The sequence below is a fragment of the Vicugna pacos genome, chromosome 24 (genome assembly GCF_048564905.1).
Source record: "Vicugna pacos chromosome 24, VicPac4, whole genome shotgun sequence".
Taxonomy (NCBI): domain Eukaryota; kingdom Metazoa; phylum Chordata; class Mammalia; order Artiodactyla; family Camelidae; genus Vicugna; species Vicugna pacos.
Genome location: NC_133010.1, coordinates 10,618,736 through 10,646,732, shown reverse-complemented (window position 1 = coordinate 10,646,732; position 27,997 = coordinate 10,618,736). Strand labels below are relative to the sequence as shown.

At 48.7% G+C, this 27,997-nt stretch overlaps 1 protein-coding gene across 7 annotated transcripts in view; it reads left to right on the top strand.

Moving 5' to 3' along the window:
• The window catches only part of FHOD3 (formin homology 2 domain containing 3), a 402,137-nt gene that overhangs the window by 320,469 nt on the left and 53,671 nt on the right, over positions 1 to 27,997 (top strand). For all 7 annotated transcript variants that reach the window (XM_072948976.1, XM_072948975.1, XM_072948981.1 and 4 more), the window contains 3 exons: positions 4,130 to 4,344; positions 16,984 to 17,289; positions 23,582 to 24,462. In XM_072948976.1, coding sequence (XP_072805077.1) covers positions 4,130 to 4,344; positions 16,984 to 17,289; positions 23,582 to 24,462 — 1,402 coding nt within the window. The remainder of the gene's footprint in view (positions 1 to 4,129; positions 4,345 to 16,983; positions 17,290 to 23,581; positions 24,463 to 27,997) is intronic.

Here is a 27,997-nt window from a genome sequence, read left to right as displayed (position 1 = left end):
GCTCTCCATGGCCCCACGTGGGATCCTTTCCTTACCGCCCACCTCTCTGTTTACATGGAGGTTCAGGGAAGCAGCCAAGCATCTTCCTTCGGTTTGGACCAGCATCTTTTCCTGGTTAGGCTGCTTCTTGAGTTACCTACTGAAGATGGGAGTGAGGGAGCTGTACTTTCATCCTTTTTTGGAAGGCTGTCGGGAGTTTCCAGGAAGCCGGGAAAAGATAAGATTCCAGGTATACTGGAATTTGGAAATGGAAGGGAAAAACTGATGGGGATCGGAGGTGGAAAGAGACAGAAGAGGACACCCTCTGTTAACTGCTCAGGGTAGAGCCAGGTGTGTTTGTCGGGTCCCGTGACCCTTACCCTTACTGCAGAGACTCAGAAAAGACAGAGTCAACAGCAGAGGGCTTTTGAGGTTCATGTCAGCTCGTATAATGAGATGAATGTCATTTTGCTGTTTCAGGGTATAATGGCCATCCATACAAATTTGATTTAATTTTTAAATTGCATTTTGTATCATCTCGTTCCATCATTTCAGGCAAACTGTTTTACTGATAATGTTGCAGACCCAGAATAAGTTTCTGTTAGGTCTGCTTCTAATTTTTAAAAAATATGATAAGAAATTCTCTATCTGATATTGATTGATATGACATTCATAAATCTTTTTATTTTTTTAAGTAGCGAGGGATGAGGTCCAGGCAGGGAACATGTTGGGGTGGGGGTCAGGATGGAGAAGGGGACAGCAGGACCTGGGTGGGAGGTGCCTTCTGACAAGCAGAGGTTATGGGAACAGAGTCCAAGGGAAAGATTGGAGCTGGGCTAGGTTTTGGGAAATTATGCATAAAGCTGATTTTGAAGCAGTAAGAGAGGGTTCGGAGCCTGGTCTGAGGACGGCGTAGAACTTAGAGGGAGCCAGATACTAGTTTCATGTCAGGGAAAATTTCCAAGTAGGAGGGTGGCAGGAAGTGTCCTCTGTAAGCCTGGAAGTTGAACGTCAAGCAGGGTTTCCATCAGGCCCTGTGGAAAGAGGCTAGCGTGTGTTCCTTGACTGCAGCCTCAGCCCTGCCACTCACAGCCCTGTGGGACATGAGGGTTTCCCACTGTTTCTGTCTCTCCCCCTGAACGAAGGTGGGGGTTCCTTGTTTATTATTAAATCTCTAGTGCCTACTGTGGTTCTTAGCACATGACAGGCACTCAACAAAAGGTTCAATGAGTAACGAAAAGACAAATGAATAAAGATGTGGCCAGAGGCAGGATAATGAGAATGTTTCAGTGAAGGCGGCAAAGGTGAAACGCCTTTCTGGGGAGCTGTGGTCTGTGGATGGAAAACCCAGTGCCCCGTACCTGGGAGGCTGCATCACGGCCTGTGGTTTAGGGGCTTTGTTGCTAGGCAGCAAGAGGTGGGACGTCGTCAAATGGGCTAGCGGGCTCCTAGGATCAAGTACCATGTGGCGCTCAGTCACTCTCTAAGGGAAGATCTAGCTTCCCCCCCCCCCCAAGGTTGTGCCCTGGAGGTGCACGTGGGGCAGGAACTGTGGCTGAGCTGGAAGCTGTAAGTGCCAGGTTCCGGCTGTCCCTGTGTGTGTCCGGCCACCCACACCAGCCCATCGCAGGGGAGCAATAAAAAACCTTAGCGGCTCGTGACACCGGGGCATTCCCCACCCCTGCCATTTAAAACATGTTTAAATTGTGGAAAAGTACACATCACCTAAAGTGTATTACTTTAACCATTTTTCAGTGTATAATTCCCTAGTGTGAAGTTCACTGACAGGTTTGTGCAGCCAGTCTCCAGCACGCTTTATCTGTAGATCTGGCCTTTCTACCCATTCAGCGAGTGCCAGTGCCGCATAAGGTCCTCCGAACAGTTCAGGTTACTGACTCTCTTCCCGACTCTCGGATCCTCAGGGTGGATGTCCCTGAGACCGAGGGGTGCACAGGAATCGTCTTGGATTCATATCTACCCAGACTCTGGATGAGCCATCCCTGGGGTCCCCCAGAAAATAGGGTGAACCCTTTGGCTGTCAGCACGTACCTGCCAGCCTGGCTGCCCACAGGGAGGGGAATGGACAGACTGAGGCCTGGGCCTGACTGGCTGAAATGAAGGTTATTGATGGTTGTCCTCCCATCCTGAAGCCTTCCATGTGAGGTTTTATTATTTCTCTCCCTGGACTCCTGATCTTGTCAGAGCCCTTCTTCCCTTCCCCCCCTCCAGGATTCCGGTCTCCAGGACCCGGGCAGGCCCCCTTTTTGCATGTCATTCCTTGCCCGCCCTTGGTCCTGCTGCAGAAGTCTTGGGCACCATATGGGGACACCTGTGCTCACAAACTTCTGGGCTCACAGCATTCCTGCCCCTCTGCCTTTACAAATATGGGCTGAGTCTTGCCCCAAGACCACTTCTTCCATAATTCCTGTCACTTCCACAGCCAGGTGGTTTTTCCTTGCTGGTCTGAATTAAGTTCAGAAATAACTTCCTTTTGTTCCCTCTCCTACTTTTTGAGAAGTGACGTTGTGGGCAAGGAAAGTCCAGAGTTTCTAAAGCTTTCTGTCTGGGTCTGGCTTCACCCCAGCACTGTGAGGCAGAGGTTTGTATCTGCAGATCCATCTTTTAGCAAAGATTCACCCTGAAGCTTAGCTCATGCCCCAAGACAGTGAAATCGGGTGGGTTGCACCCTTGGCCCTCGGGGCTGCAGGCAGACCTCCGCAGGTGGGCTACTGCCTCGCAGGTTCCTCGCCGCACACTTGGCCGGCTTCCCATCACCGAGGGAAAGAACAAAGGATGGTAACCTTCCTGGTCTCAAGAATCCTATTATCTGCTTGTTGAAAACAGACAGAAACATGTGAAGAGATGACTGCATATGCCAGGCAGCAATGTAAAATGCCATCGGAGTCGAATGGACAACATATCCGACATGAGTTCGGAGGCAAAGCCCAGATCACTTCCAGCTGCGGTGGTCAAGGCAGGTCTCCCAGGGGGAGACGCGCGTGCGAGCCTGTCCTGAAGGGCAGAGACTGCCTTGGACTGGCCGGGAGACGGGGTGATGACTTACAGACGCGGAGAGCCACGCCCCCCTGAAGGATGGCTAAAGAAATGCATGCTTTTTAAAGGCTCTAAGTGTGTGCTCTGCCTTTCTTCTCTGGCTCAGTTGGGTGCCGTGTGCAGTGTCTGGGTGGGGGCTACACTGGACCAGTGCTGGGGGCTGGCCAATCGGAAGACACGGCAGTAGTGAATCCGGATGCATGTGAGTGAGGGTCTTGAATAAGCTGTTTCAGAGTTGCGTGGTGGATACCATAGTCAGAAACCTGCTACAGCTGAGTTCATAAATTTATCCCTGAACCAATAATGGTGGGTAAAATTAGCCGACATCTGGAAGAGGCACATATTTCAAAGTTATTTTGGTCCGATCTATAAAGCGCACTGTGAGGAATATGATTGGTAGCTGGTCTTAATAAACAGTTAGTGGGTTCTGCCTGCCTGAAATGCAAAACAGATGTATCTTTGTTCTTTTAAACTGACTTTGATGAATAAACTATATGTGACGTCAGATCCCAGCTATTGGGTGTCTGAGTCCTACTCAGAAATATTTTAGAATATAAAAAACTTTCCATGGTCGACACCGAGAGAACAAAGTGAATTCCAGTCGCATTGCTGTTAGCATTGAAGCAGGTTCAGCAATTCAGAGAGGCTCTCGTCCAACAACCTTTTGGTATTTCGGGGCATTGTTCCTCTCTGCCGCAGCAGGGCACCCGCCCATTTCACAGCTGTGAGCTCCGAGGGTGTGTGGTTTTCAGCTGTCACTGCTGGGGCTTGGTGATGGTCGTTACTGCCGTTTTACTTGTTTGCACAAATGTTTCCTAAAAGAGCAAAATGGGATTTTGCAGCCGTGATCTAGTATCTGGAGTCTGTGATGTTGCCACTTCCCCAGTTTGTTTGGTTATGAATGATGCAGGATTTTTTAATCATTAGCATCTTGGCTCTGCTGGGTGTTTTTGGCAGACGGACCCTCCAGCCAGCCCTGCGCTGCGCTCTGTGCATCAGGAAACCAGCTCACTCTGCAGGTGTTTCGTCCATAAACAAGCATCAGCCACGGGCTCCTCATTCTTTTTACGGAAACCCTTTGGAATTTAACTTTCAGATACAAATACTTGGAGCAGTTGGCAGCTGAGGCGCATGAGAAGGAGCTGAGAAGCCGGAGCGCGAGCCGGGGCAGAGCTGACCTCTCCTTGGACCTGACCTCACCGGCAGCCCCAGCCTTCCCCGCCCCCCTGAGCTGTAGCCCTTCGTCTCTAGATTCACAGGAGGCTCTCAAGGTTTCATCCTCCTCCCCGGGAACACCTCAGCCTCCCCAAGGTGAGTGCGGGGAGAGGAGAGGGACACTGATGGGGTAATGAACATCAGACAGGCTGCTTCTGCACAGCAGTAACCATTCCTGCGTGCAGACTCATACTGAGAGGCAACTAATGGGATGCTTTGGGGGGTGGCTGCTACGTGAGGGGTCTGCAAAGCCACTTGCCAAAGCACAGTTATTTATAAAGATATCAGTGTATGTTCACTGAAAAAGGGGAATGCCGAAAATAAGACTTACTTTGACATTTAATCCTAAATTGCAGGTGGTTTAACGTTATTACTCTGTAATTTGCATGCTATTTATTGATTGGATCTGCCCAATAAAATGACCCCTTTTAAATGTGCTTACTATAGGAATTGTCAGTCTGGTTTAAGTTAAACCGATGGAGAATAAAGTTAATCAAAGCAAGCAAAGAAAAATGTGGACCTAGTGAAAATAGAAGTTAAGCATTGAAGATGGAAAAAAAAGAGGAAATAGTGAAGATGACTGGCACGTGGTGTGGGTGGGTGTGGGTGTGGGTGCTTGTGTGCAGGCAGGCAGGCTCTCCCTATGGAAATTCCCTACCGTCTCAGCTTTGGAGAAAAGCAGCGATGTTGTCCCCTGCAGCCTTGGGGCATCAGCAGTTTTCCTGGTTGCAAATTGTGGGTCCTTTTTCTTTCACATTGTCAGAGAGGATGGGTCTCGGGTGCAGGCACTTAACATTGCGTGGAGACTAACTCTGTGGCTAGGACTGTTTAGTTTAACTGAGTGTTATGGCTTATAGCCTGATGTAGACTTAGCCAGCTGAAGACAACAGAGACACTAAACTTTTAACTCTAAGAGGGTTGACTAAATATGGCATAAAGTCTGATTTAAACAAGGCAGGACTCCATGACCTCAGCAGAACTGGATGTAACAGAGCAATCTTGGCTGTCCAGTTCTCTGCTGGTTCTCCAAGCCTCAGGGCTCAATCGGCAGGAGCAGGCTGGTGCCACCCCAGCTTTCCATCACATCCAGTCACCCCTGGTCCCTGAGCCATGGAAGACTGTCCCGGGCAGATGGCTCAGCCGTAGATGAGTAATGTTGGTCTTAAAATATCATGACTCTGAGGATCAGGAAAACAGACTGCTCTGTCACAGCTCTGTGCTTTCCAAGCCCTGCCTGATATCACTGCTCTGTCTACATAGTGGTATTTCCAGAGGCAATGTAACAAATATTCCCCTGCAAAATTGTGGCTCAGCACTTCATCTTGAGACCTTTTACTCTCCGAGTTATATCTCTAGCACTTTACAGATGGTTGTCCAAACTGTGAAGTGCAGAGTGGCCGCAAGCTGAGAGGAAGTGGTCAGTATTTATAAACATTGTTTTCCAGCTTTTTTTAATCTCCTTGATGTTTGTTTGTGGCAAAAAGGCAGTGTTTTGGCTGGTCACAGTCAAACTCGAGGCCATTCAAGGAATTAAAAAGACAAGATACTTGAAACTTCAGTAAGTACACAGAAAATACTTATTTTGTGCATACATAGTATGCATTTGGGGAAAATAAAGTTATTTCAGTATGCTTTCAGAAAGATAAATAGCAAATGTCATTTTCCCTTGCAGAGAAGGGATCAATGAGTCTAAGAGAAGGTTTGACTGAAATCACACCGTAATTGAGATCTGCATCAGAAAAAGGGATCCTGGACTTGAATTTAAGACCTGGTTGAAAATTAATAGAACAGTGAGGGGAGGGTATAGCTCATTTGGTAGAGTGTGTGTTTAGCATGCATAAGGTCCTGGGTTCAATCCCCAGTACCTCTGTTAAAAATAATAAGTAAATACATAATAAAACCTAATTACTCTCCCCCAATGAAAAAACAAATTAATAGAACAACGTTGATGTTTGCTTTTTCCTTCGTGGGGGGAGGGGATGAGGAAACAGTGAGTCTTGTGATTCCACAAGAATCTAGAAGCACTGTCCATTATATGTTAAGTCATTGTCACCCAGATCAGTTGGAAACAATAAATATTCTGACATCCTTGTCCTGATACTTAACTGAATTACACAACTGGAAATTTCAAGTGTCGAAGGAGAAGTGCTGTAAGAGGATGCTCTCAAAGAGAATGACTGAAGCTGCCTTCTGACTTGCAGCCTTTGCCCTTACGACTGAAACACAAAACAGATAGGATGGGAAGATTTCCCTCAGCCTGGTTTGTTGTGCTTTTTTGAAACATTCTGCTAGTGTCCAGTTAATAAGTCTGTCCTTTTCACCAGGTCCCACTTTCCGATGCTGAAAGTGACTTTTTTTTTTGCTTATTCCTAACATTGACAGTATTCCTGGAGGAGGAATAAAAAATGCAGTCACGCCTCCAGGTGTTTGTCCTGCACCAAACACCTGGCGTGTGGTCCAGACGTGCCAGGGGCTGACTGGAGTGCTCATTCCTGCTCCTTGTGGAATCAGATGCTAGTAATTGATTTCACATTTTTTGTTGTGCTCAGTGTCTTCCTTCCAAATGCTACTCTTGGATACCTTGTGGTGCATCTGATTAAGTAGGGGAGATGCTATTATCCACATTTAACTGAGGCTCAGACAGTTGGAAGATATGCTTCAGATCTTGTTGGCACCAGACTGGGAGTACGTCAGGCACTGTTTAGACTCCCAACCCAGCTGTCTTTCCGGGCATCATGGTACCCTGGTGTTTGTGGTGCTACTCCCATTAATGGCACGCCATTCCCTCGCTGCCCCTTCCCCAGTATCTGTAAACATTGTAGCCTACATTTCAGAATTTTATTTACAAAAAAAAAAAAGGAAAAACAGGTAATTGTTCCTGAATCATACCTAACTCAGGATTAAAGGTCACTTTATGAGATCTTTTATTAAAACCCATTTGGGTTGTAGAGGACTTTTGATGGCTGAAAATACGAAAACATGAAAGACTTCTTTACCTTTACTCTGACAAAATATATTTACAAAGAGGAAAGGGCAAGTGGTCAAAATACCAGTTTGTGCGCCATCTAGTGAGATCTTTCAGCCAAAAACCTCCCCAGCTAAATCTGCTTTAACTTTTGCATAAATTATGCCACCACCCCCACCAGCAAGTCAGCGTGTGCTTGAATTACTTTTCCATCTGGCCGTCTTGCAGCTCACAGCAGATGTTTGTCCCACTGGAGCCTAAGCTTCGTGGTGATGCTCTGAATGTTTTTCCTTTGTGTGAAACTCTCAGGCCCAAGTGATGAAGAAACAGGATGCGTGTGTTCTCAATTGCTCTGTCCTCTAGTGAGTGGAGACAGATCGCCTCACAACATCCAGGCAAACGTGGAAGGGTCTCTCTCTTCATCCATTGCTTTAATTACCCTTTCTTTATTGTCACTGAGCCCTGGAGATATACTTCAGAATATCTGTCTAATAAGTTTATTTCCTATTATTTTAAGAAACTCACAGATGACTCTGGAAACAGATTAGTTGTCTTCACTCATTAGAGAAGAAGGTACAGTGTTCTTAGTGGGATAGAGTTCTTCGGTGTGACCCTTGAGGAAGTTACTCTGAGGATTAAAATAATGATAATCTGTGGACCCACAGTGAAGTCACAATAGCAAGGTCACCTCTGATGCCAGTGGGGGTGAGAATCTAGGTAACCTGTTCCATGGAAACAAAGTGGAGAAAACCACTCATCTCAAAACGAGGTGCTGAAGGTGGTCCCTGCAGGGTGCCCCGGAGGTGAACTGCCTTCCTTAGAAGTGAGAAGTGTGCTCTCTGCAGGCTCCCTGGTTCGCAAACCTGAGTCCCTGCTGAGGCTAAATGGAGAGAAGTCACCATTTCCCAGCAGAAAGAAGCTGCTGTGAAGAGTTTACAAGGCACTTCCACCCACTAGTGCAGGCCTGAGGGCATACCTAGCGACTCGATTGTGTTTCTCATTTTTTAGCTCACTATTTTCTATTTTGCTCACAGAAATAACAGTTTAGAGATGCATTTGAAAATTTGACCACGCTGTATTAATTTTATGCCAGGGAAAGGTGTGTTCAACAGTGATGTTTCTCCTACCTGTGATTGATTCCTGGATATTTCCAGATATCTGGAGATACAAAATATGGCTTATATGGCCATGACCTATTCACCAGCACCCACCTGGAGGCACTTGCATAGACTATGGACATGATGACTGATGTTTTCTCTCACAGATCCCAGCATTTAAAGTCCTGGTAAATATGACAATTTCTCTAGCCTTCTGATCTTCATACTTGGAAATAAAACATAGCTATATAGTTATATCGTGAAATGTTCAGTTCGTTGAAATGAATCATCAGTTTTTTATCATTTTCATTCATCATCATGGCTGTTGTCATTGTCACCAGTCATTGACTGAGCATCTTCGTCCGCTTCATTGTGTGATGTGTTTGTAGCCTCCCTCAGGTACAGATGTGCTCTCCGAGGCCATCCAGTCCCCCTGGCGGGAATCACAAACATCTGGTATCCAGCTTCCAGCTAGCCCAGTACTGATGGAATAGTATCAGCCATCAGCTTCGTGCATTCTGGTTGCCTTGCATCGAGCTTTTAGGCATCTCCAATCCAGTGTTTCCTGAATTGGCAGGAAACTGGAGTCCTTGTGGTTCTGGGACTTCGGGCCGCCCACCTCCCTGCCCCTCACCTGACAGCTGCTGCTTGATGCCGCTTGGTCAGTTACACAGAATGTCCCAGGAACTCAACCCGAGGCCACAGCCCTGCCTGCTGCACCTGCTGGGGAACTTTTTTGAAAGTCTTTGCAATCATTGGATTTTTCTGCCTTGCATCTCTCTGTCTCTAAAAATGGAAAAAGGCAAAAATTTCCCCTCTTTTCCTCTTATGGAGAATGACAGTTGCCTGCTGTGTGTTTTATTGCACCATATTTTTTTAAAACAATGTTAAATAGTCTTGAGGTTTTTTTTTTTTTTGAAGTAGACAGTATAAATCTTAAGTATGCTTAAGTAAAGATAAGGCGCAGAGCAGCACAGGGCAAGTTGTTAAAGAAGAGTGTTATGGGGTCAACGTGATAATTTCGTAGACAGCAGTAGGCATCAAAATCTGTGAGGGACCTGAGATTTTTCCCCTACATGTAAGCTAGTGAGTTCGCCTGCCATGATCTCATGGATGTTGGCAGAAGACATGAAACTCTTGGGTCAGAAACAAAGGACTTTATTACTCATAGCAATAGCAGTAGCCAGAATGTCAGCATTTGTGCCATTTCTCCGAGCCCCAGTTTCCACAAAGTGCTGTGAATAGGCCCAAGTGATACCTGCACACACACCGAGTGAAACTCTGAGTTTCAAGACCTCAAATCTTATAATATTACAGGAGAGTTATACTGTGTACATGTTTAACCAAGTGAACTTAGCCAAAAGCATGGTCTGAGAGGCAAAATGCTGGGAGTGGAAGTTACAGTTTAAATAGTGCTTGTAATCCTGCCAGCATCCAACGCAGGTGTGTGTCCCCAGGTGCGCATGACATGAGGGCCACGGATCTTTTTTTTTTTTTCTTGAGCCATTCCTGACTCTCATATGCCTCTTGCCATTTGAACAACTTGTTGCACCAAATGTGATTTTAGAATTTAAGGATCTGTGTTTGGAGAGAATGTGGCCCATGACTATAATTGCAGGACGTCTTACAGCGTTTCACTGAAGCTCGGTGAAAACTCGGATGGTCAGAACGCAGGGGGTGGGTGTGGGATCTGTAAGGTGGTATCTTCCTAAAGGACTTTTGAGGGTCATTTTGACCGCACATGGTTTTCATCTGAAGAGGTGGCTCAGGTCAGAGTCTGATTGGAAAAATCTAGCTGTGACTCTGAGGACAAAGCTGGGCTTCATTTTTAAGGCATACAAATTCATTAGACCCATGAATCAGTATTTTGCAGGTAATATGTGCTTTTTTTCGGGGGGAAAGCTGGAGTAGACTGAGGTTGTGTCCATCCTAATGGAACTATTCCTATTGAGCAGTGATTCTCGACCAGGAGTGACTTTTCCTCCCAGGGGACATTTGGTAGTGCCTGGCGATGTTTTTGGTTGTCACAACTGGAGAGGAGCCTCTCCCTTGGCCTCTAATGGGTGGAAGCCAGAAATGCTCCCAAATAGTCTATGAAGCACAGGATAGTAGGCAACAGCGCCCTCCACCACGAAGAATTATCTGACCCCAAATCTCCAGAATTCTAAGTCCGAGAAATCCTGCTCCAGAGGGAACCTGAGCGAACAGCTTAGCAAGACCTGGCCTAACACCAAAGGCAAAATGCAAAGAATTTTCGAAGTTGTGAGCTTTTTCTCTTGGGACCTTTTTCACATTTATGGGCTTCAACCACAAGTTTAAAGTCAGTGGTGTTAGTTATTAGCTCTGAACTGGGGAGGTCCCTGGAATCTACAGTTTCGAGCCACTATTATAGGACTGGCTGGCCCAGCCCTCAGTTTCATAAGACCTGCCAGAAAGCCAAGTTCTTGGCAAAGTCATTGAGACATCATCACAGATTGAAATCGATTGAAGCCACTCAGAGACTTATTAAGTTCAGATCTTTCTACCAGCAATTTATCTCTTCAAAGAAAAATCTGCATGACAGGAGATTCCAGTTGGCCACTCTTGGACTCAGCTGTCAGGGACATGGATGAGAGCGGAGCTGGAACGTTCGTGCCCACTGTGTGTGTTTTGTTTTGCTTTCTCAGAAACAGTTATATACTCCTTTGTGGCTCAAGTTGCCCACCACACAGTGTAACATCACAATGAACAGATCAGGCCGATCAAAGTTTGAATCCCAGCTCTGCTGGCCAGCGAGGCTCTGTTGGAGGGAGATGGCGCGTGCTCAGAGGGTGCCTGAAGGCAGGCTGTGAAGGGCTGGTTTGCTGAGGTCCAGAGAGGGTCACGGGACCATCAGAGGGCAGGGAAGCACCCAGAGACTAGCAGCAGTGGGAAACTGTCCAGACTCTTCCCACCTCTAGGCCTGGAAAAACTTGATAAACAGCTAGGACTCGGTAAGAGCTCTGGCCTTGGGAGGGACCCCAAGGAGCAGAAGGCTGGCCCAACAACCTCTGTCACACTGGCCCCGCATGAAGAGAGGTGGGACATAAATATGCCAGTGTCTCCCTCCTGCCACCTTTGCAGGTACCTCCTGAGGGCCAAATTCTCTGAAAATGAAGGGGATGGAAACTCTCAGAGAGGCCAGCCTCCCAGGACACAGAGCGGAGCAGAGAATGGGTCTGCAAGAGCAGGCTGAGAGTATTCAGGATGCTGTGTAGCCCGGGGCAATTTCCTTAACCTCTCTGAACACCTCTCCTCATTTCTCACATGGGGACATTAAACTTCATATTGTTGGTGAGAACTGAATAGGGTGATGTGTCTCTGGTTCCTAGGACGGCACAGGTGTGTCGAAGGCAGGCTGTAGACAGCGGCTTTCACCTTGACTTCACTTAAGGCCAAGCAGGGCCTGATGCCTAATGAGATTTTAGGGACCAGATGAGGAGTCGGGGCTGGGCTTTTAAAGGGGCAAAGAATTACGCTGTATGAGTCAATGTCTGCTCCGGCTGACTTGGAACAGGGGATGAGCTGGCTGAAATCCTCAAGGCCTGCTCTTCCCTTTTCTCTCTCCCAGGTCTGTGATCTGCATGAGGGAATCCCAGTCATTGGACTGGGCGCCCTTTTACATTCTCTTAACAAACACTTAAGTGTTCCCTCTTTCCCCGTGGTTCTCATGCTGATGGTTTCCATCCTGGCTCCCCAGCCTCTTGCTCCTGGAATGTCGACTTCCTTTGGATAAAGAACCCCTGTTAGTGGCCGTATTCAGAGGATACGTCCTTCCCCACAGGATGGCAATAACCAGGCTCCTTGTGACTTCCTTCTGAATGTACCGCAGACCTCTTGCTTCCTATTATATCTTTCACCTTCCATAAATCATCCCTTGCTCTAGCCTTTTCTGTAGTTCAGTTTTGTATTATTTTGTTCTGTTTTCTTTCTGCTCCCTTATACTTCCCTACCTCCAAACCTTAAAATTTAAAGTCCTCTGAATCAGGTCAGTGTGGGTTCTGGCCAAATACATTTTTCTGGCCTTTGCTAAGTACCTTCTAGCCATGCCAAGATCCCATCAGTCTGCTCTCTCAGGATGTGGTCCAGGAAGACAGATCCCAGCTTTGGACGCCTTTTGTGTTGCCAGGTTTTCTTGCCATGTCCTCATTTCATTTCCAAGCTGGCGCCCACCGCGGGGAGGAGGGCTGCCGGGCACCTGGGCTTTGGCTGTTCCCTCCAGGCCTCGGCTTTCTGGGGGCAGGAAGAGATCCCCCCACGGAGAGGTCTGAGGGTTTCTGAGACGGTTCACGTGCAGTGCTCCGTAACGGTGCCTCCCAGGGGACCACAGCCCTGCAGCGGCCCCCTCCCCTCGGATGCTAGCCTTCCACCCCCTCCAGGAGATCCTGGGATGGAAAACTTCCCACCGTCCAGAATCTTAGTCACGTGCCCGAGTATTCCTCCAGTGGTGCCGTTTCTTTGTTTTCTTTTTCTCTGAAGCCCTACCGCCTGGCATTCACCTCTTCTCAGTCTCTTTGTCTCCGGGCTTTGCAGACACGCTGAATGTTCACCCTACACCGATGCGGAGCCTGACCTGTGGCTGCAGGCGCACCTCCGCTGTCCTGGCGGAAAGAATGGTGTGCCTGTGATGTGGGTGCAGTCAGGGGTCCTCTCAGACAAAGTGAAATGTGGCCTGTCTCCACCTGCAGCAGACATCACTGCCCTTAGTGTACAGCCCTAGGGCCTTAACTCACCTTAAAAGGCTCATTGCCCCAGCCCCTGATGGTGCATCTCTCATCCCCTCCTGAGTGCCGTGTGCTCCTGGTCTCTGCATGTTCTCTTTCCTCTGTCCAGAACATTCTCATGTCCAGTTTTTACTCTTTAACTCCTCTTCATTCTTGGAGACTGCTTAAATATCATTTTGGTCCAAGCTTTGCCAAAGACCCTGGCCAGCCCCTCCCAGGGCACCATGCTTTTGCTCTTAGAACACCCATCACATTTACAAATTTTTTTTTTCCTGTGTCTGGTGGGAGCCGAGGGGCTGGGATTTCCTTGTGTCCACTGGTGGTACGGTTTGCCCACTTTGGCCACACAGAGGGCACACATGACGTGGAGGATCTCTTAGCTCCTTTGGAGCCTCCAGACACAAGAGCTGGATCTGTCTCATGAGTCAGCATGCCTCTCACCACCGACACCATCGTTGGGTTTCAGTGAGCAGTTTGCATCCTTCAGTATGGACAAATAACGTAGCTCCCTTTGGGACTTTTCCTGCAGACTTACATGGTTCCTCCTGTTTCCTAGGGTCTCAGCGAGATCAGTGACACTTTCCCCCATGTCTGCTGGACATGCTGGGGTGGCTCGGGGCAGTGACTCAGGAGGAAAAGTTGTGGAGGGGGCTGTTGGTGATGGAGGTCTTGGTGAAGGAAAATGGGAGAGGGGCGCAGACTTGTTCTGGAATTCAGTGTGTAGTCTCTGGGTGTCTCCCCAGTGTCCATGAGAAGTCTGGGAGCAGATGCTGGCCCCAGGACCACACGGGGGGTCCCTGGACGTGAGAGGAAGGCAGACTCTTAGCCCCCAGGGAACTTTTGTTTTTTCGTTCCTGTGTTTATTAATAGCTCGAGGAGGGCTCAGCTATGGGTACCTGCCAGGGACTCCCTATCACCTGTCACCCAGTGCCCTCACTAGGTACCTGGCCCTGTACCACGGTGACCCCCATTGATGGGTTTTTACATCCCATATCACTAGCCAAGGGGTGAGTCGTCTGCAAGCAGGGGTGTGTGTATGTCCCTGACATGCGTGTTGCCTGGGACATTCAGGGCAGAGGGGTCAGGGCTGAGGCTCTGCAGGTTTGCTGTCTGTCCCCTTCTCTCTCTGTCTTTGGTGGTTCGGCTTGACTTGAACGTGTGTGAATATGATGTAATGTGTTCGTCGTGAGAGCAGCTTCCTGCAGCACCGATTTGCAGTCAGGCCCTGGGGACGCTGAGCCTGCATCCCGGTCAGGAGCTCCTTTTGGAGATGACTGCCTCCCCAGCAGGAATGAAAACGAGAAACCACCCTAGTGGTCGGATCGCACATGTCAACGTCTGATTCTGTGAAGCGAGGCTGAACACGGCGGGGCGACGGGATGGCACTGTTTATTCCCAAGAGAGTGTGGCTTTCTAGCGTGTGCATGTCCCTTGCCAGCCTGTCCCTGCAGCCACCAGCTCCTCAGGGGCCAGAGTCGCTACTTAAGTGGAAGGAAATGCCAGCGGAGTGCGTGGAGGCTGGAGTCAAACAACCGTGGCTCCTTCCTACTCTGTCTGCCAGTCTCCTGGGGACGGTGAGGGGAGACAGGCTGATGGCAACCAACCACACCGGGTCCTGGTCAGGGAGAGAGCCACACGGAGGCACCCTCTCCAGTGTTCGCCATCTGCTCGTCAATTAAAACTGAAACACACGCCACATGCGAGGCTGTTGGAAACACACTTTTCATTTTGATGTGGCTCTTCTGAAGTCAGTGTGTGTGAGAACACATGCTCTCTGTCAACCAAATGATGACACTGCTGGTACTCAGACCACGCTTCTGCCATGCTGGAAAAACAAACGGGGCTGGGGAGCTCTTTGCTCAGTACTCTACTATCAGATGAAAAAGAAATTCCCATTTAAAAAAAAAAAAAAGCGTTCAACGCCAAAGGGAATTTTTCTCTAAGGTCTGTTCACTCTTCCCCTGTACCCAGCCTCCTTTTTTTTTGCTTTTAAGGAAAAGTGCCTGGTGCACGTGCGTTCACGTGGTGTGCCCTTTGGTGTCCCCCTGCTACTGACAGCCAGTGCCTCTCAGCCTGGAAATGTTGCTGTCATATTGCTAGTTTCAAACCGTCGCTTCTGGGACCCCCAGCAGGGACGCCCAGCAGGCTGCAGACAGCCCTTCCTGCCCTGTCCTCTCTTCCTCCAGTTGGCCCAGGAAGCAGGTGCCTGCATTAGGCTGGAGTCCCAGCAGAAGACATATGATGTGTCGTCAGGCCCCGGGCGGGCAGCAGGGAAGGTCCCTCTGTCCTGTACATCCAGTTCCTACCTGAAGGGCACTGAGGAGATTCCCACAGAGGAGCATTTCTTCTCTTTTTTCTCCGTTGGAAGTTACCCAGGACATCAAGGAGAGGCTGACGTTTCATCTTCCTCACAGGCTCCCTCCCTCCCTCCCCAGGGCCCTGACTCATCCTCTGAGAGAGGCAGTGAGAGTGAGCGCAGACAAGGGGTTCTGGACCCAGTGAGTGCGTCCTTGCAGAATGACTTTTTGCTGGGATGCGAGGGCAGCCGGGCCCCCTGCCCAGTGAGGCCTGAGCTTTCCTCTCCCATAGTAATGCCACTGCCTGGCCTGGGAGGGGAGCCTGCCCTGGGCCCCCCATTGCCCGTCACCTGAGCTGGCAGGATGCCTCCACGAAGAGAGACCCCTCCCCCATCTGCCTGTTCTCAGGGGGTCTGGGCAGACCCCGTACAGTTCCTGCCACTACAGATCCTGCCTGAATTTCTCTCTTGCTTCTAGCAGTGTGTGCCTGGGGCTGGAGCGCAGCCAGGATTCCAGCGATGTGACTTGGCCCAGCCTGGACGGTCAGGCCCTCAGGAGTGACTCTTCCTCCTCTGGCCTTTACAGATGACTTCTTTTTTTTGTATTCTCAGTCATTTTGCTACCCATCCACAGCTCACAGCTGAGAGGGTTGCTCAGCAAACACAGGCATGAGGCAGACTGCCTTTTCCCTCCTCCCTAGTGGATGACATGGAGCCTGAGTGTCTGGCTTTGGGACCAGCATCAAATCTCCAGTCTTGATAAGTTTACAGAGTCCTGTGCCCATGAGTGGTTCTTCTCAGTAACTTTCAGAATGACAGACTGACTTCACATTATAAGCAAACACAATTCAAGCAACGGGTGGTGGGCCTCACTGGTTAAGCCACTGAAAAACCATCAGGCTGCTCTTTGCTTCTCAGCCTGATTGACCACGGATTTTTTTCCTGTTTCTTTGAAGAGGCCAAAGTAGCATGTATTAGTTTGCTATTGCTGTGTAACAAGTCACACAAACATGGCTATTCAGACCACTACCCATTTATTATCTCACAGTTTCCCCTGGTCAGAAGCCCAGCATGGCTACCTGGGTTCTCAGCTGGGGGTATCACAAGGCCACAGTCAAGGCTGTGGCTGGCGGGTCTCTCATCACGAGGCCGTGTGAAGAACACACCTCCAGGGGCACTCAGGTTGTTGGCAGAACTCAGTTTCTTGTGCTTGTAGAACCGAGGTCCACGTTCCTTGTTGGCTGTTGGCCAAGAGTTGTTCTCAGTTTCTAAGGCCACCCCCCTCCTTGTCACGTGGGCTGCTCTGTCTTTAAAGCCAGCACTGAAGTGTTAAATACTTCCTTTGCTTCTGATCTCTCTGATATCCTTTTCTGGTGCTAATCAGAAAACACTCTGCTTTTAAAAGGCTCGCCAGGTTGCATCGTCTCTGTGTCTTAAGGTTAAGCAACTTGAGATGTGAATTCAGGCCACACAGCGCCTAGATTCACATCTGACTGAATAACCAGGGGACAGGAATCCAGGGGTCCAGCTGAGAATTCTGCCTGCCATAGACGGCACGGAGAAGTCCATTTTCGCACTCATTTGATGCTCGAGAAATTTCTATCGGGATTATAATCTCCACTGTTGTCTCGCCAGCGAGCGCCGGGGGTCCTGGGCCCGAACCCGAGGCGGCGGCGGAGGCGGAGGCGGAGCCCGAGGCGCAGGTGGCGGCCGAGGCCCGCGGGGACCCGGCGCCCGGCCACGTGGGGGCCGAGAGCGAGGCGGAGCGGGCGCCGGAGCCGGAGCCGGAGCCGGAGGAGCGAGCCTCCCTGAGCGAGAAGGAGCGGCAGAATGAGGCGCTGAACGAGCGGGACAACTGCTCGGCCTCCAGCATCTCGTCGTCCAGCAGCACGTTGGAGAGGGAGGACAAGGAGGACCGGCGCTCCCGGGACGGCGGGGCCGGTAAGGAAGCCCGTTTCTCAGCGAGGGCGGCCCAGGGAACCCCGGCGCGCGGAGGGGCGGGGCCGGGGGTCGCTGGCCTCCGAGCTGACCCGCAGGCCCGTCTCACTCAGCAGACTGTCCCCCGTGTCCGGGGGCGAGGGTGTGGCCACCCTCAGCCAGCCGGCAGCTTCCTGCCCCGCGGAAGGGCCCCGCCCTCTGTCGTGCTGTTGCGCCATGACGTCTAAAGGGCCGGTGGCGATGCACCTTCATGAGGAATAAGCCCCAGAGGAGAGATTCCCCATTTCCCTCTAATTGTTTAAGTGTTCATAGTACGTGTGGCTTTTCTCTGATTCAAATTTAGAGCCGTGTCATGTTGTCATCTGCTCCTTTGAAAGAGTTTTCCCAGTGAGGTGTGTTAAGCCGTTGTGACCAAGCATCGCAGACCAGAGTCAGTTTGTTGAAAAGGATGATGTGGTGCTTCCCAAAAGTGGCGGTTTGCAGTGTGCTGAGGGCGCTTTGATGTGCTCTGCTGGAATGCGCATCATTTAGCTAATTTTCTGCAATTTACTCAGGACCACTCTTTTCTTTGGTATCAAGTACACTCTTTTTCTTACAGAATGATTCCTTGTTAGTGTTATACCTGACATTCATCCAGTTTCACCTGTTTAATGGTGACTTTATGATTACAGCCCAAATGAAATATTAGCCTTCACTAGGAACTCGGGGTGGGTACCACGGAGGGTTTTAGAAATTGTAAATGATTCAAATAATCGTTTGAATTACGACTCCTGTGTGACACCATGGGGTTGGCTTTCCTACGCATGATGTACATGCTGTCGTGGGGGCAGGAAGCCACCTCTTTCCCCTAACACTCCTTACCAGTAGAGGTGTGTCTTCTGGGCCAACCAGCCACTACACAGTGACACAGACTCAAGGAGCCTACATCTGAGGCCCAAAGGGCAGTATTAAGGCTCCTCATGGGCCTTTAACCAGTGGCAGGACTCCTGCATGGCTTGGTAGGTCACAGGTTAAGGATACATTGTCCCTGGAGCCTGGACGAGTGAATGAAGATTGAATGAATGAATGATGCCATCATGTCTCCCAGGAGACCTGTCAATCAGTGGCTTAGTCTAAAAGAGTTAGTATTTGAGTTTCCACAGTTGTATTATTAGATTTTAGCCTCTGTATCGCTGGTCACTGTGATGCGGTGAAAAAGGAAGACTGAAACACTTTATTAGTTTACATCTTAGGAATTACGGCATTTAAAACCCTTTGGTTGAAGATGTACGTGCCAAGAGGATTACATATATTGATACTTAATTTCTTTCAAAGTCAGATTACAGTTAAACTCTCAAATTCTACTTGTAATTATTTACATCTACTGTAATTATGGTCAGAGTACAGGCTGTTGGGTAAGTCTTCTCCATCCGTTTGCCCTTAAATCATGTTTTATTTATTATGTATAACTCTAGGAATTGGTCATCACAACTAGGTTTAGCAGGCCTAAAACATATCAACAACTTGGATTAGTAAAAATAAGGCAGGGAACAGAACTTTCTTGGATCAGATTGCCCAGTATTCTTCCAAGTAAGTACAACTTTCCAAAAATGGATACTCTGCTCCCAGTGAGGAACCATTGACTTTCTCCCCCAAGCTGGTGGTGTCCAGGAATTAGAGCTTTGCAGTGACTTTTCTGCTTCAGTCTGGGGTTGTTAAGAGATATGATCATGTTTATTTGTTGTAGCTTATTGGTTTCTAACAAAATCCCACTGCTCACGGCACCACCAGCAGCCGTGGAATCGGGGAAGCTCTGTCATCATTCTTCTTGCTTTTCAGAATGTTCTCAATTAGATCACAAAGGCAATCAGGTGGTTCCCAATCTTACTTCTAATGGTTGTCCCTGTGGCTCGAAGATGAATTTGTAGGGCTTGAAAGAGACTCAACTGATTCCAGTCGTGTGGTTTTATTTGTCTTTGTTTCATGTGTTCTGCTCCCTGGCGTTAGTGTGAGAGGCTGTATCGTGGCATTCACTGCATTTTGCTGTAATTCCTTGTGTAACTGTCCTTTGTCTCTACTTGAAGGTAAGCTTTGTGAGGGTGGGGGTGTCTTTCTTGTTCACTGTGAGTCCTCCCCTCCTAGCTGGGTGTCCAGAACATAGTAGGGGTTCACACAGCCACTGATGAATAAAGGTTAAATGACGTTGTTGACCAGAAGGGAAATGACAGATGAAGGCTTGGGATTCCAGCAAGAAAAGAACAACAGACTGGGTAAGAGTAGGTCTAAATTTTAAAAATTCTATCTGTTTCCTTGGGAGCTTCTTAAATCATTTTTGATGGTGGAAGCAAAAATTATATTTGTTGTGCAATGTTCAGTGTATGTAGAGGAAATACTTAAGACAACTATATTTTAAAAGTGGGAGGAAAGGGGAGGGTATAGCTCAGGGGTAGAGCACGTGCTCAGCATGCACGAGGTCCTGGGTTCAATCCCCAGTCCCTCCATTAAAATAAATAAACAAACAAACCAACAAACAAGCAAACAAATAAACCTAATTACCTCCCTCCCCAACTGCCCCCCACCCCGCAAAAAAGTGGGAGGGTCAAGGGATCTAAATGGAAGTAAGGTTTCTACACTTCGAAGTAGTAAGACATCAATACCAGTAGACTAGGTTAGTGTGTATATATATGGTAACACCTAGAGCAAACACTGAGGAAATTACGTGAAGCAACATACTCAGAAACACTATAGATAAATCACATTGAAATTTTAAAAAAATGTTCAAGTTACTCACCCAAGACCAAGAAAGGAGGAACAGAGGCTGAAACAAAGGGAACAAACAAAAACAAACAAATGGCCAACTGAAGCCCTAACGTATTAATAATTGCTTTAAATTAAAGACAGAGATTTGCAGAGTGGATAAAAACACAACCCAGTTATGTGCTATCTATACGCAACTCATTTCAAACGTAATGACATGGGCAGATGGAAAGTTGAAAGTTGGGAAAAGATATCAAGGCACCATTAATCAAAGAAAAGCAGGAGTGGCTGTATTAATATCAGATAAAGTAGACTTCAAAGCAAAGGCGTTTACTAGGGACCCTACATGATGATTAAGAAAAAAAAAAGACCAAAATGAATGAAGAAAGTAAACGAGAAAACCAGCATTTAAGTTGTTACCTGATTATGCTCTTTTCCCAGGCGCCAAAATAAGAAATTGCCAACATTTCCCAATAAATGGAGAGAGTGAGGCAGTCTTTTGAGAGACACTCAGCTACTTATCTGCCACAGCCTCCTGGCATCCAAGCAGTCTCCCTGTTTACAGGACTGTCTGACCAGCTGTAGAGATTTTTTCCATCATGTCCTCAAATGTCACCTTCTCTCTTTGATGGTGATTATCGCCTGAGTGTGTTCTGTTGGTGAGACCTACAAGAGGACTCAAGAGCTCCTTGTTCTGGGGCTAGTCGCTTGGTGAGCTTGGCCACTGTTGAGTAGAACATAGAGAACAAAGCTACACTGGGAAAAACAGAGCACCAGGGGGCCTTTGTGCTTCCCCAGTAAATACCCCCTCAAGGATGCAGACACGGCCACGTGGGAGAGACCCAGTGTCCTCCCCCAGCACGTGAGTTCGGGCCCTGCTCCTTTGGTGGGATGAAGCTCCCCATGCTCACGTCCTCGGCCTGGGTCTCCTGCCCCTCCCCAAACAGGTGTCCACGGGGGCCCTGGATACCTGATGGAACTCACAACCTGAAATGCCCAGCGCCCAGCCTTGCTGGCCCTTAAGACACAAACTCAGAAGAATGACATTCCTGCCCATACATTCATTCATTCATCCTACATGCTGGAGATAACAACAGTGAACTAAACAAACCCAGATCCCTGCCCTTGTAGAGTTTACATTCCAAGGAAGAACACAGTTTAACAAGTAATTATAATTGTTCCCGGGATGGGGCAAAGGCAGCAATAAAATAAAAAAGGAAAGCATGTGGAAGATGAGACAGTAAGAAGTGCTTAGGTGGAAAATAAAACAGGAAAGGATGATAAACCACGTAGGGGAGAGGGAGGTTTGCACAATTCAAAGTAAAGTGGTTAACGGGGAGGGCATAGCTCAGTGTAGAGTGTGTTCTTAGCGTTCATGAAGTCCTGGATTCAATCCCCAGTACCTCCATTAAGATAGGTAGGTAGGTAGGTAGGTAGGTAGGTAGGTAAGTAAGTAGGTAGATAGATAGATAGATAGATAGATAGATAGATAGATAGATAGATAGATAGATAGGCAGGCAGGCAGGCAGGCAGGCAGGCAGGCAGGCAGACAGACAGACAGACAGATAGATAGGCAGGCAGGCAGGCAGACAGGTAGATAAGGTGGCCAAGGAAGACTTCACTGGAAGTATAACTATTTGAGCAAAGACCTATAGGAAGTTGAGAAGCAAATTGTGTGGTTAACTGGGTTTGTCACAAGAGGGGCAAAGTCCCTGCGGCTGGGTCATGCCTGGTGAACTCTAGGAATGTCAAGGAGCTACTGCAGGCGAAGAAGTTCATGTCTGTGTATCTGGGAGGGCGAGGAGTGGTGCTGGAGGCGGTGGTTGGAGAGGAGAGAACATTCAGGTGGGACCTACATGGCTCGTGAACACTGACAGGTCATTGGCCTTTAGTCTCAGTGAAACATGGCACCATCAGGACAGAAGGATATACATTTCAACGTATCACGACGTGGCTGTTGTGTTAAGAACTGACTGTAGAGGGACAAGGGCAGAAGCCAGGACCGGCGCGGGGACTCCCCTGCAATGCTGCCAGCGAGAAACCATGCTGGTTCGGAGCAGGGTCGTTGTGCCAGGGGTGGGATGAGAGAAGTGGTTGGATTCTGGATGCAACATGAAGATTTAGCCAACAGGATGCCCTGCGGTGTTGGATGTGTGGGCTGAAGGAACAGGAGGAGTCAGGGATGACTCCAAGTTTTTTTGGAATTGGCCGCAAGGTAGATAAAGTTGCCGTATCGGAGGTGGGAAATGAATACACGAAAGGCAGGTTCAGTGAGTGGATGGGAGTGAGGGCAGAAGTCGGTGTTTAAAGCCTGGAGCCTGGATGAGATGATGACTAAGATAGTGAGTGTAGGGAGAGTGAAGAGGTCCATGGATATTTAAAGTTTAAAGGTAAGAGGAACCAAAAGAGGAGACTGAGAAGGAGCAGCCAAAAAGAAGGAAGCAAACCAGGTGAGTGCCATGACCTGGAGGCCGAGTAAGGGTGTTAAGTCAAGGGTGAGGGGTTGACAGCTGGGTCTAATGCAATAGGAATATCATCGGTCACTCGGAAAGGAGCATCTTTCATTAGCCTGGGTTCAAGAGAGATAAAGAGAGAAATTGCAGACAGCCAAACAATTCTTGTGAGCAGCTTTACTTTAAAAGAAAAGAGAAAATTTGGATTATAGCTGGATGGATAAGTGGAATCAAGTGAGGTTTGTTGTTTTAATGGGTGAAGTTAACCATGTTTATGTGCAGGAGAAGCATGGGAGATGCAGGACAGAAAACTGCTGAAGTGATTTCCAAATGCCCAAGTGGAGCGGTTGATCCCTGCTAAGAGAACAGCTTATCAGTAGTCACAGGAGGGAGGCCATGGTTGGGGCTCAGGTGCAGGTGGATGGGAGGAGGCAGAATGGAGGCCCTGGAAGATCTCTGACCTTGTCTCTTAAGCTGTTGAACTGGGAAGCAAGGCCATGCTTGCAGAGGATGAGATGGGTGGTGGAAGCTAGAGGAGAGAGGAGGTGTGTGACACGTCATGTAGGAGAGGTCACGGATGGGACCGCCAGGCAACGTGATGGGTCTCCCGAAGACTGGTGGCTGCAAACTTGCAGTGTGACCAGTGGCGGGGTTTGTGTGTTTCTCTGGGTGCTTTGGCTGTGCTGGTGCAGAGGTGGGGTAGGGGGCGTAACTCCACAGCCTTTCCAACACCTGCTGTGGATGAGGCGGCATTTCCTTGTCTCGCTGTGTCTAGTTAGGGCAGAAGCCCCTGGGTGGCTCCTGACCAGCTGTCATGGGTGGGCAAGAAAGGTCAGGAAAATTTCTCCCATGAGCCTAGGCCAGAGCCACAAAAAGTGTCACACCTGTAAGTGTCTTGGGTCCTAGAGTGGGTCATCGGCACTTTGATGCAGCATCTTTCTGGTCAGGAGCATCTTGTCAGCCATGCGTGCCTTCCTCTTCAATTGCTTTATTTCCATGTCTCCCTGAGTCACTCTGTGTGTAAAGCCCACGTGTTGCCGCGTTGGTTTTCTCGTGGGATTGAGGTCCGTGCCATGTTCTCACTTTTTCCCCCCGTATACTTTCAGGTCTGTGGTCCACGGGTGTTCAGGATGCCGGAGTAAATGAGCAGTGTGGCGACATCCTCACCAGCAAACGGTTCATGCTGGACATGCTGTATGCCCATAACAGAAAGCCCACGGATGACGAGGAGAAGGGGGAGGGCGAGACCAGGAGGCCTGAGCAGGGGGCGGAGGCGGTAGCCAGCCTGGCCAGTAGGATATCCACCCTGCAGGCCAACGCTTTCGTCCAGGATGAGAGTGTTAGGAAGGTGGACGTTGACTGTCTGGACAATCGGGGCAGCGTGAAAGCCTTTGCTGAGAAATTCAATAGCGGGGACCTAGGGAAAGGGTCCATCTCCCCCGATGGCGAGCCCAATGACAAGGTCACCGAGAAGGCGTCTGAGCAGCCGAAGACGGAATCTGACTACATCTGGGACCAGCTCATGGCCAATCCGAGGGAGCTCAGAATCCAAGACATGGACTTCACTGACCTGGGGGAGGAGGATGACATCGACGTCCTGGACGTGGACCTGGGTCACAGGGAGGCCCCAGGGCCCCCTCCTCCGCCCCCGCCCACCTTTCTGGGTCTGCCGCCCCCGCCCCCTCCGCCCCTGCTGGACAGCGTGCCTCCCCCTCCAGTCCCTGGTAATTTATTGGCTCCTCCTCCAGTGTTCAATGCTCCTCAGGGCTTAGGGTGGCCCCAGGTACCCAGGGGCCAGCCAGCATTCACCAAGAAAAAGAAGACCATCCGTCTGTTCTGGAATGAAGTGCGGCCGTTCGAGTGGCCGTGTAAGAACAACGGCCGCTGCAGAGAATTCCTGTGGTCGAAACTGGAACCTATCAAGGTGGACACCTCCAAGCTGGAGCACCTGTTTGAGTCGAAATCTAAGGAACTGGCCGTCTCCAAGGTACCGCTAGCATCCAGCATGCTTCTTGATTTGCAGTGTTCCTTTTAGCTGTTGGGTAGAACGGAGAGATGCGTTGTACGTAAAATTCCCTGCGGGTTGCTCTTGCTGTTTGCTAAAAAAAAAAGTTAGCGGGTATAAAAATCTGATCTATAGTACAGAACTCTCTGTGCCACATGCTAGTGGAAGCTGAATGAGTGAGGGATGTTTCTTAGCTAACATGGATACAGCTTACTAACACCATTACGCAAGGTGGCTTTCAAAGCACCCAATAACCTGGAGGAAGAAACCAAAAGACAACTCTGGGAATGTTAGCATGGCCCAAAGACAGATGTTGGCATTAACTAGGCAAAAGGAGACTTGCTAAGCTATCAAATACACTGACTTCAGCCACGGGATATGTTACTTTGTTGATGATGGTTGATGGTAGTGGTTTGCACCTCAACTGTAACCACATAATGCTTTCACAAAGGCAATACCCCGTGTGACATTTCTTGAGAGAATCCCCTGGCTGAGTCAGCACACTACAACCATTTGGATGCTTCCAGATAGCCATATTGTTAGCATCCTGTAAACAAGACACTTGAATCTAGAGTTTTTAATTTCTCATAAATGTTTGAGAGCCTTGTAGGCGTTGCTGCTTTGGGATTTCAAACAGAGATGTTCTGTCCACTTTTATCAATGGAAAGATCTATACGTGAAGTTATTGGGCATCAAAGGTGAAGTCATGGCTACTGAAAACTGATGAAGGGGCTTCGTGATGCTGGACCACAGATTTTATTTCTAATGATTTGCTTCATTAATACAGTCTCCTTCACATAAGTCTTAACTGATTTTTTTAACACTCTTATGTTATTCTGGGTATATTACAGTTCTAAAATAATAATAATAATAATAACAAAACAACAACAACAACAGTAATAATACAGGTTTAAGACTGTCTTCTCTTCTCAGGAACTAGGGGTGTGAGAAAACACTTTGCAAAGTTTAGAGTAAATGTGGAAGAACTTATGATTATGAGTTAATTGTAGCTCCATGGGCTGCTCCATTTAGCATAATTTTAGATGAGTATTAAAGCTGCCTGAGTTGGGCTCCCGACCTACCAGTCAGGCACCGATTTGGAATCAAAAGGTATGAGCAGCATCCTCAGGACAGGAGCGCCCTTCGACGAGGTGCCGAGTGATGGGGGTGGTGCCTGTGTGATGCTGAAAGGCTAGGTTGGAGCTGTAATTGGTCGACTTCCTGTTAAAACCTATGCTGGGGGTCTGAACTGCCTGTTCCTCTTCCTGAGTTGGCCTTTACCCTCGTGCTGACTTCTGCCCTGTCCCAGCAAGGATGGGAATCTCAACCATTTCCAGCCTCAGAGATCCCCCAAGTCAGAATTAAAGTTTTCTTCTGTTTGTCAATCAAACTGCCAGGATCCTGTATAGAAAATCATGCCCATTGATTGGTCCTCTCCTTCAACTGAAATCAGACCTCTTGTCCTCTCTTAGGAAATACTGCCTAGGGAGCTGATGTTGGGCACCCGCTCTCAGTGCCCCTGGGTCCTGACTTTCCCAGGACCGGTCACATGTGGTCATGAGCTGTCCACACGCCCCCTCCAGTTCTCACAGCCGGGTCCGGCACCTGGGAGAGGACTGGCGTGGCTAGGTTAAATCAGCAGTCTGGTGGCCTGGAGCCACCCAGGGCTTGACCTCGCTTTCTCCACCCGCCAATCGCTGATCTGTTGGCCCGTCTCCTTCATCCTGCTTCTTTCCAAGTGATCTCCTCTGACTGCCTCCACCCTCCGGGCTTCCCCTGGCTGCTCCTCAGCCTTGGAGGTTCCTAGGGGCGGAGGGGTGCTGGCTCTTGACCCAGGTGGGAGCCATAAGAGGGAGTAACAGTTTGGCAGTGAAAGCATGTCTGACTTCATTTTTACAAGGGGAATGGCAAGGTTAAATCTTCCCTGAGAAGACCCAGAGTGGACAATTCACTTCCCTCCCTCCCTCCTCGTGGGCCCCCTGTGGATGGTGATGGATCTGATTGGTGTCTTCTCAGGAACCCAAAGTTCTGTTCTTGCTGGAAGTAGGTGGCAGCCTCTTAAAGTACTTTATTGCCTACCTAGAGGACCGATGTTTGCCTCATTTTTATAAAGTGAGAGCAGAAAAGGAAAGTAATATATCAAAACGTTTTCCAAACTGATTCCAGAATGTGCCCCCAATGGGACCTAAGAGCCCATTTTGGGGGGATAGCAAATGTGAGCAGGGGCTAATTTACCAATGTTACAGGAGGTGAAAAGGCAAATTGGAGAGTTGAATCGGTTATGTGTCTGTTACCAACACAGGTAATAACCAGTTTTACTTCTGTTTCTAATCCTCGTCTGTGATTTTCGTAAAACGCAGCTAAAAACAACCACTTCCGAATTCCGGCTCATGAGAAGCTTTTCATTAAACACAAGAGAGCACAGCACACATAAAATAGACTTCGCAAGGCCGCACAGGGCAAAGGGAATCAGTTTTCGTTTCCATCAGAAAACTTACACCAGACTGGAGTTACAGGGCATGGTTATGACCGCCCGAGTCACCCCTGAAGATTCGCGTGCTGGAGCCAAGGCTGGGCTGACCACTTAATGGAAATGATAAGAACAGACAGATGTGCTCTTTGGTTTTCTTTCCAAATAGTTTCTGGAACTAGATTGACTTTTCTTTCTCAGCAAGAAATATATATAGCTTTTTAGCAAGATAACTTTAATTACGTTTTGTGGAGAAAGGCAGAAATCCTGTGCTAAATTTCATCATGTTGTGTTTCTGCTGCCGGTCTGAGATGTGGGGAATGGCATAGGAGATGGTTAAAATGTCCCCAGAGAAGGATGTCAGGGCAGAAAGCCCCTTGCTGGGGGTGGGGAGGTACCTTCTGTGGACTTGGCATCGCCCAGAGAAGCCCCAGGAAGTGGTCTTCAAACCTGTGTGCTTAATCCAGGGTGGCCAAGTCACCTGCCCCCAGAGGGCAGCTTTTATATCCCGAGTTCCAGACAGACCGCAGGACGTGTGGCGTGGAAGACGGTACCCGAAGGAAGGAGGGGACCTGGTTTCCCCTCTGGTGTCTCATTGCTGTCTTACTCCCCAGCATTCACTAGATTTATCATGGGGAGGGGGCTCCAGAGTGGATTTGGAGAAATCTGTTCAACTTTATTTACCTTGAAGTTTTGAAACATACCAGAAACTATTAGCCCTGACTTTTTAAGAAAATCCAGAGATGATGATTTATCTGATCTGGAGTAAGCCCCAGCCTGGGTTGTCTTGAAGAGCTCCCCAGAGACTCAACGCAAGTTGTGAACCATTGATTTAAAGTGAAAAGTGAGGCACCAGTGAGGGGGGCATTGCTCCCACCACCACTGTCCACAGTGACCCCTCCACCCTGCCAACCCCCTGACTCCATTTTATTCTTCTGAGAAGAGAATAAAATCTTCCTACCCTGTGTTTGTGTTCATGTCATAAGGGAGCATGTTATTTTATTTAACAGCTCTCCCTGAATTCTGCCTGGGAATTCCAAACCCAAC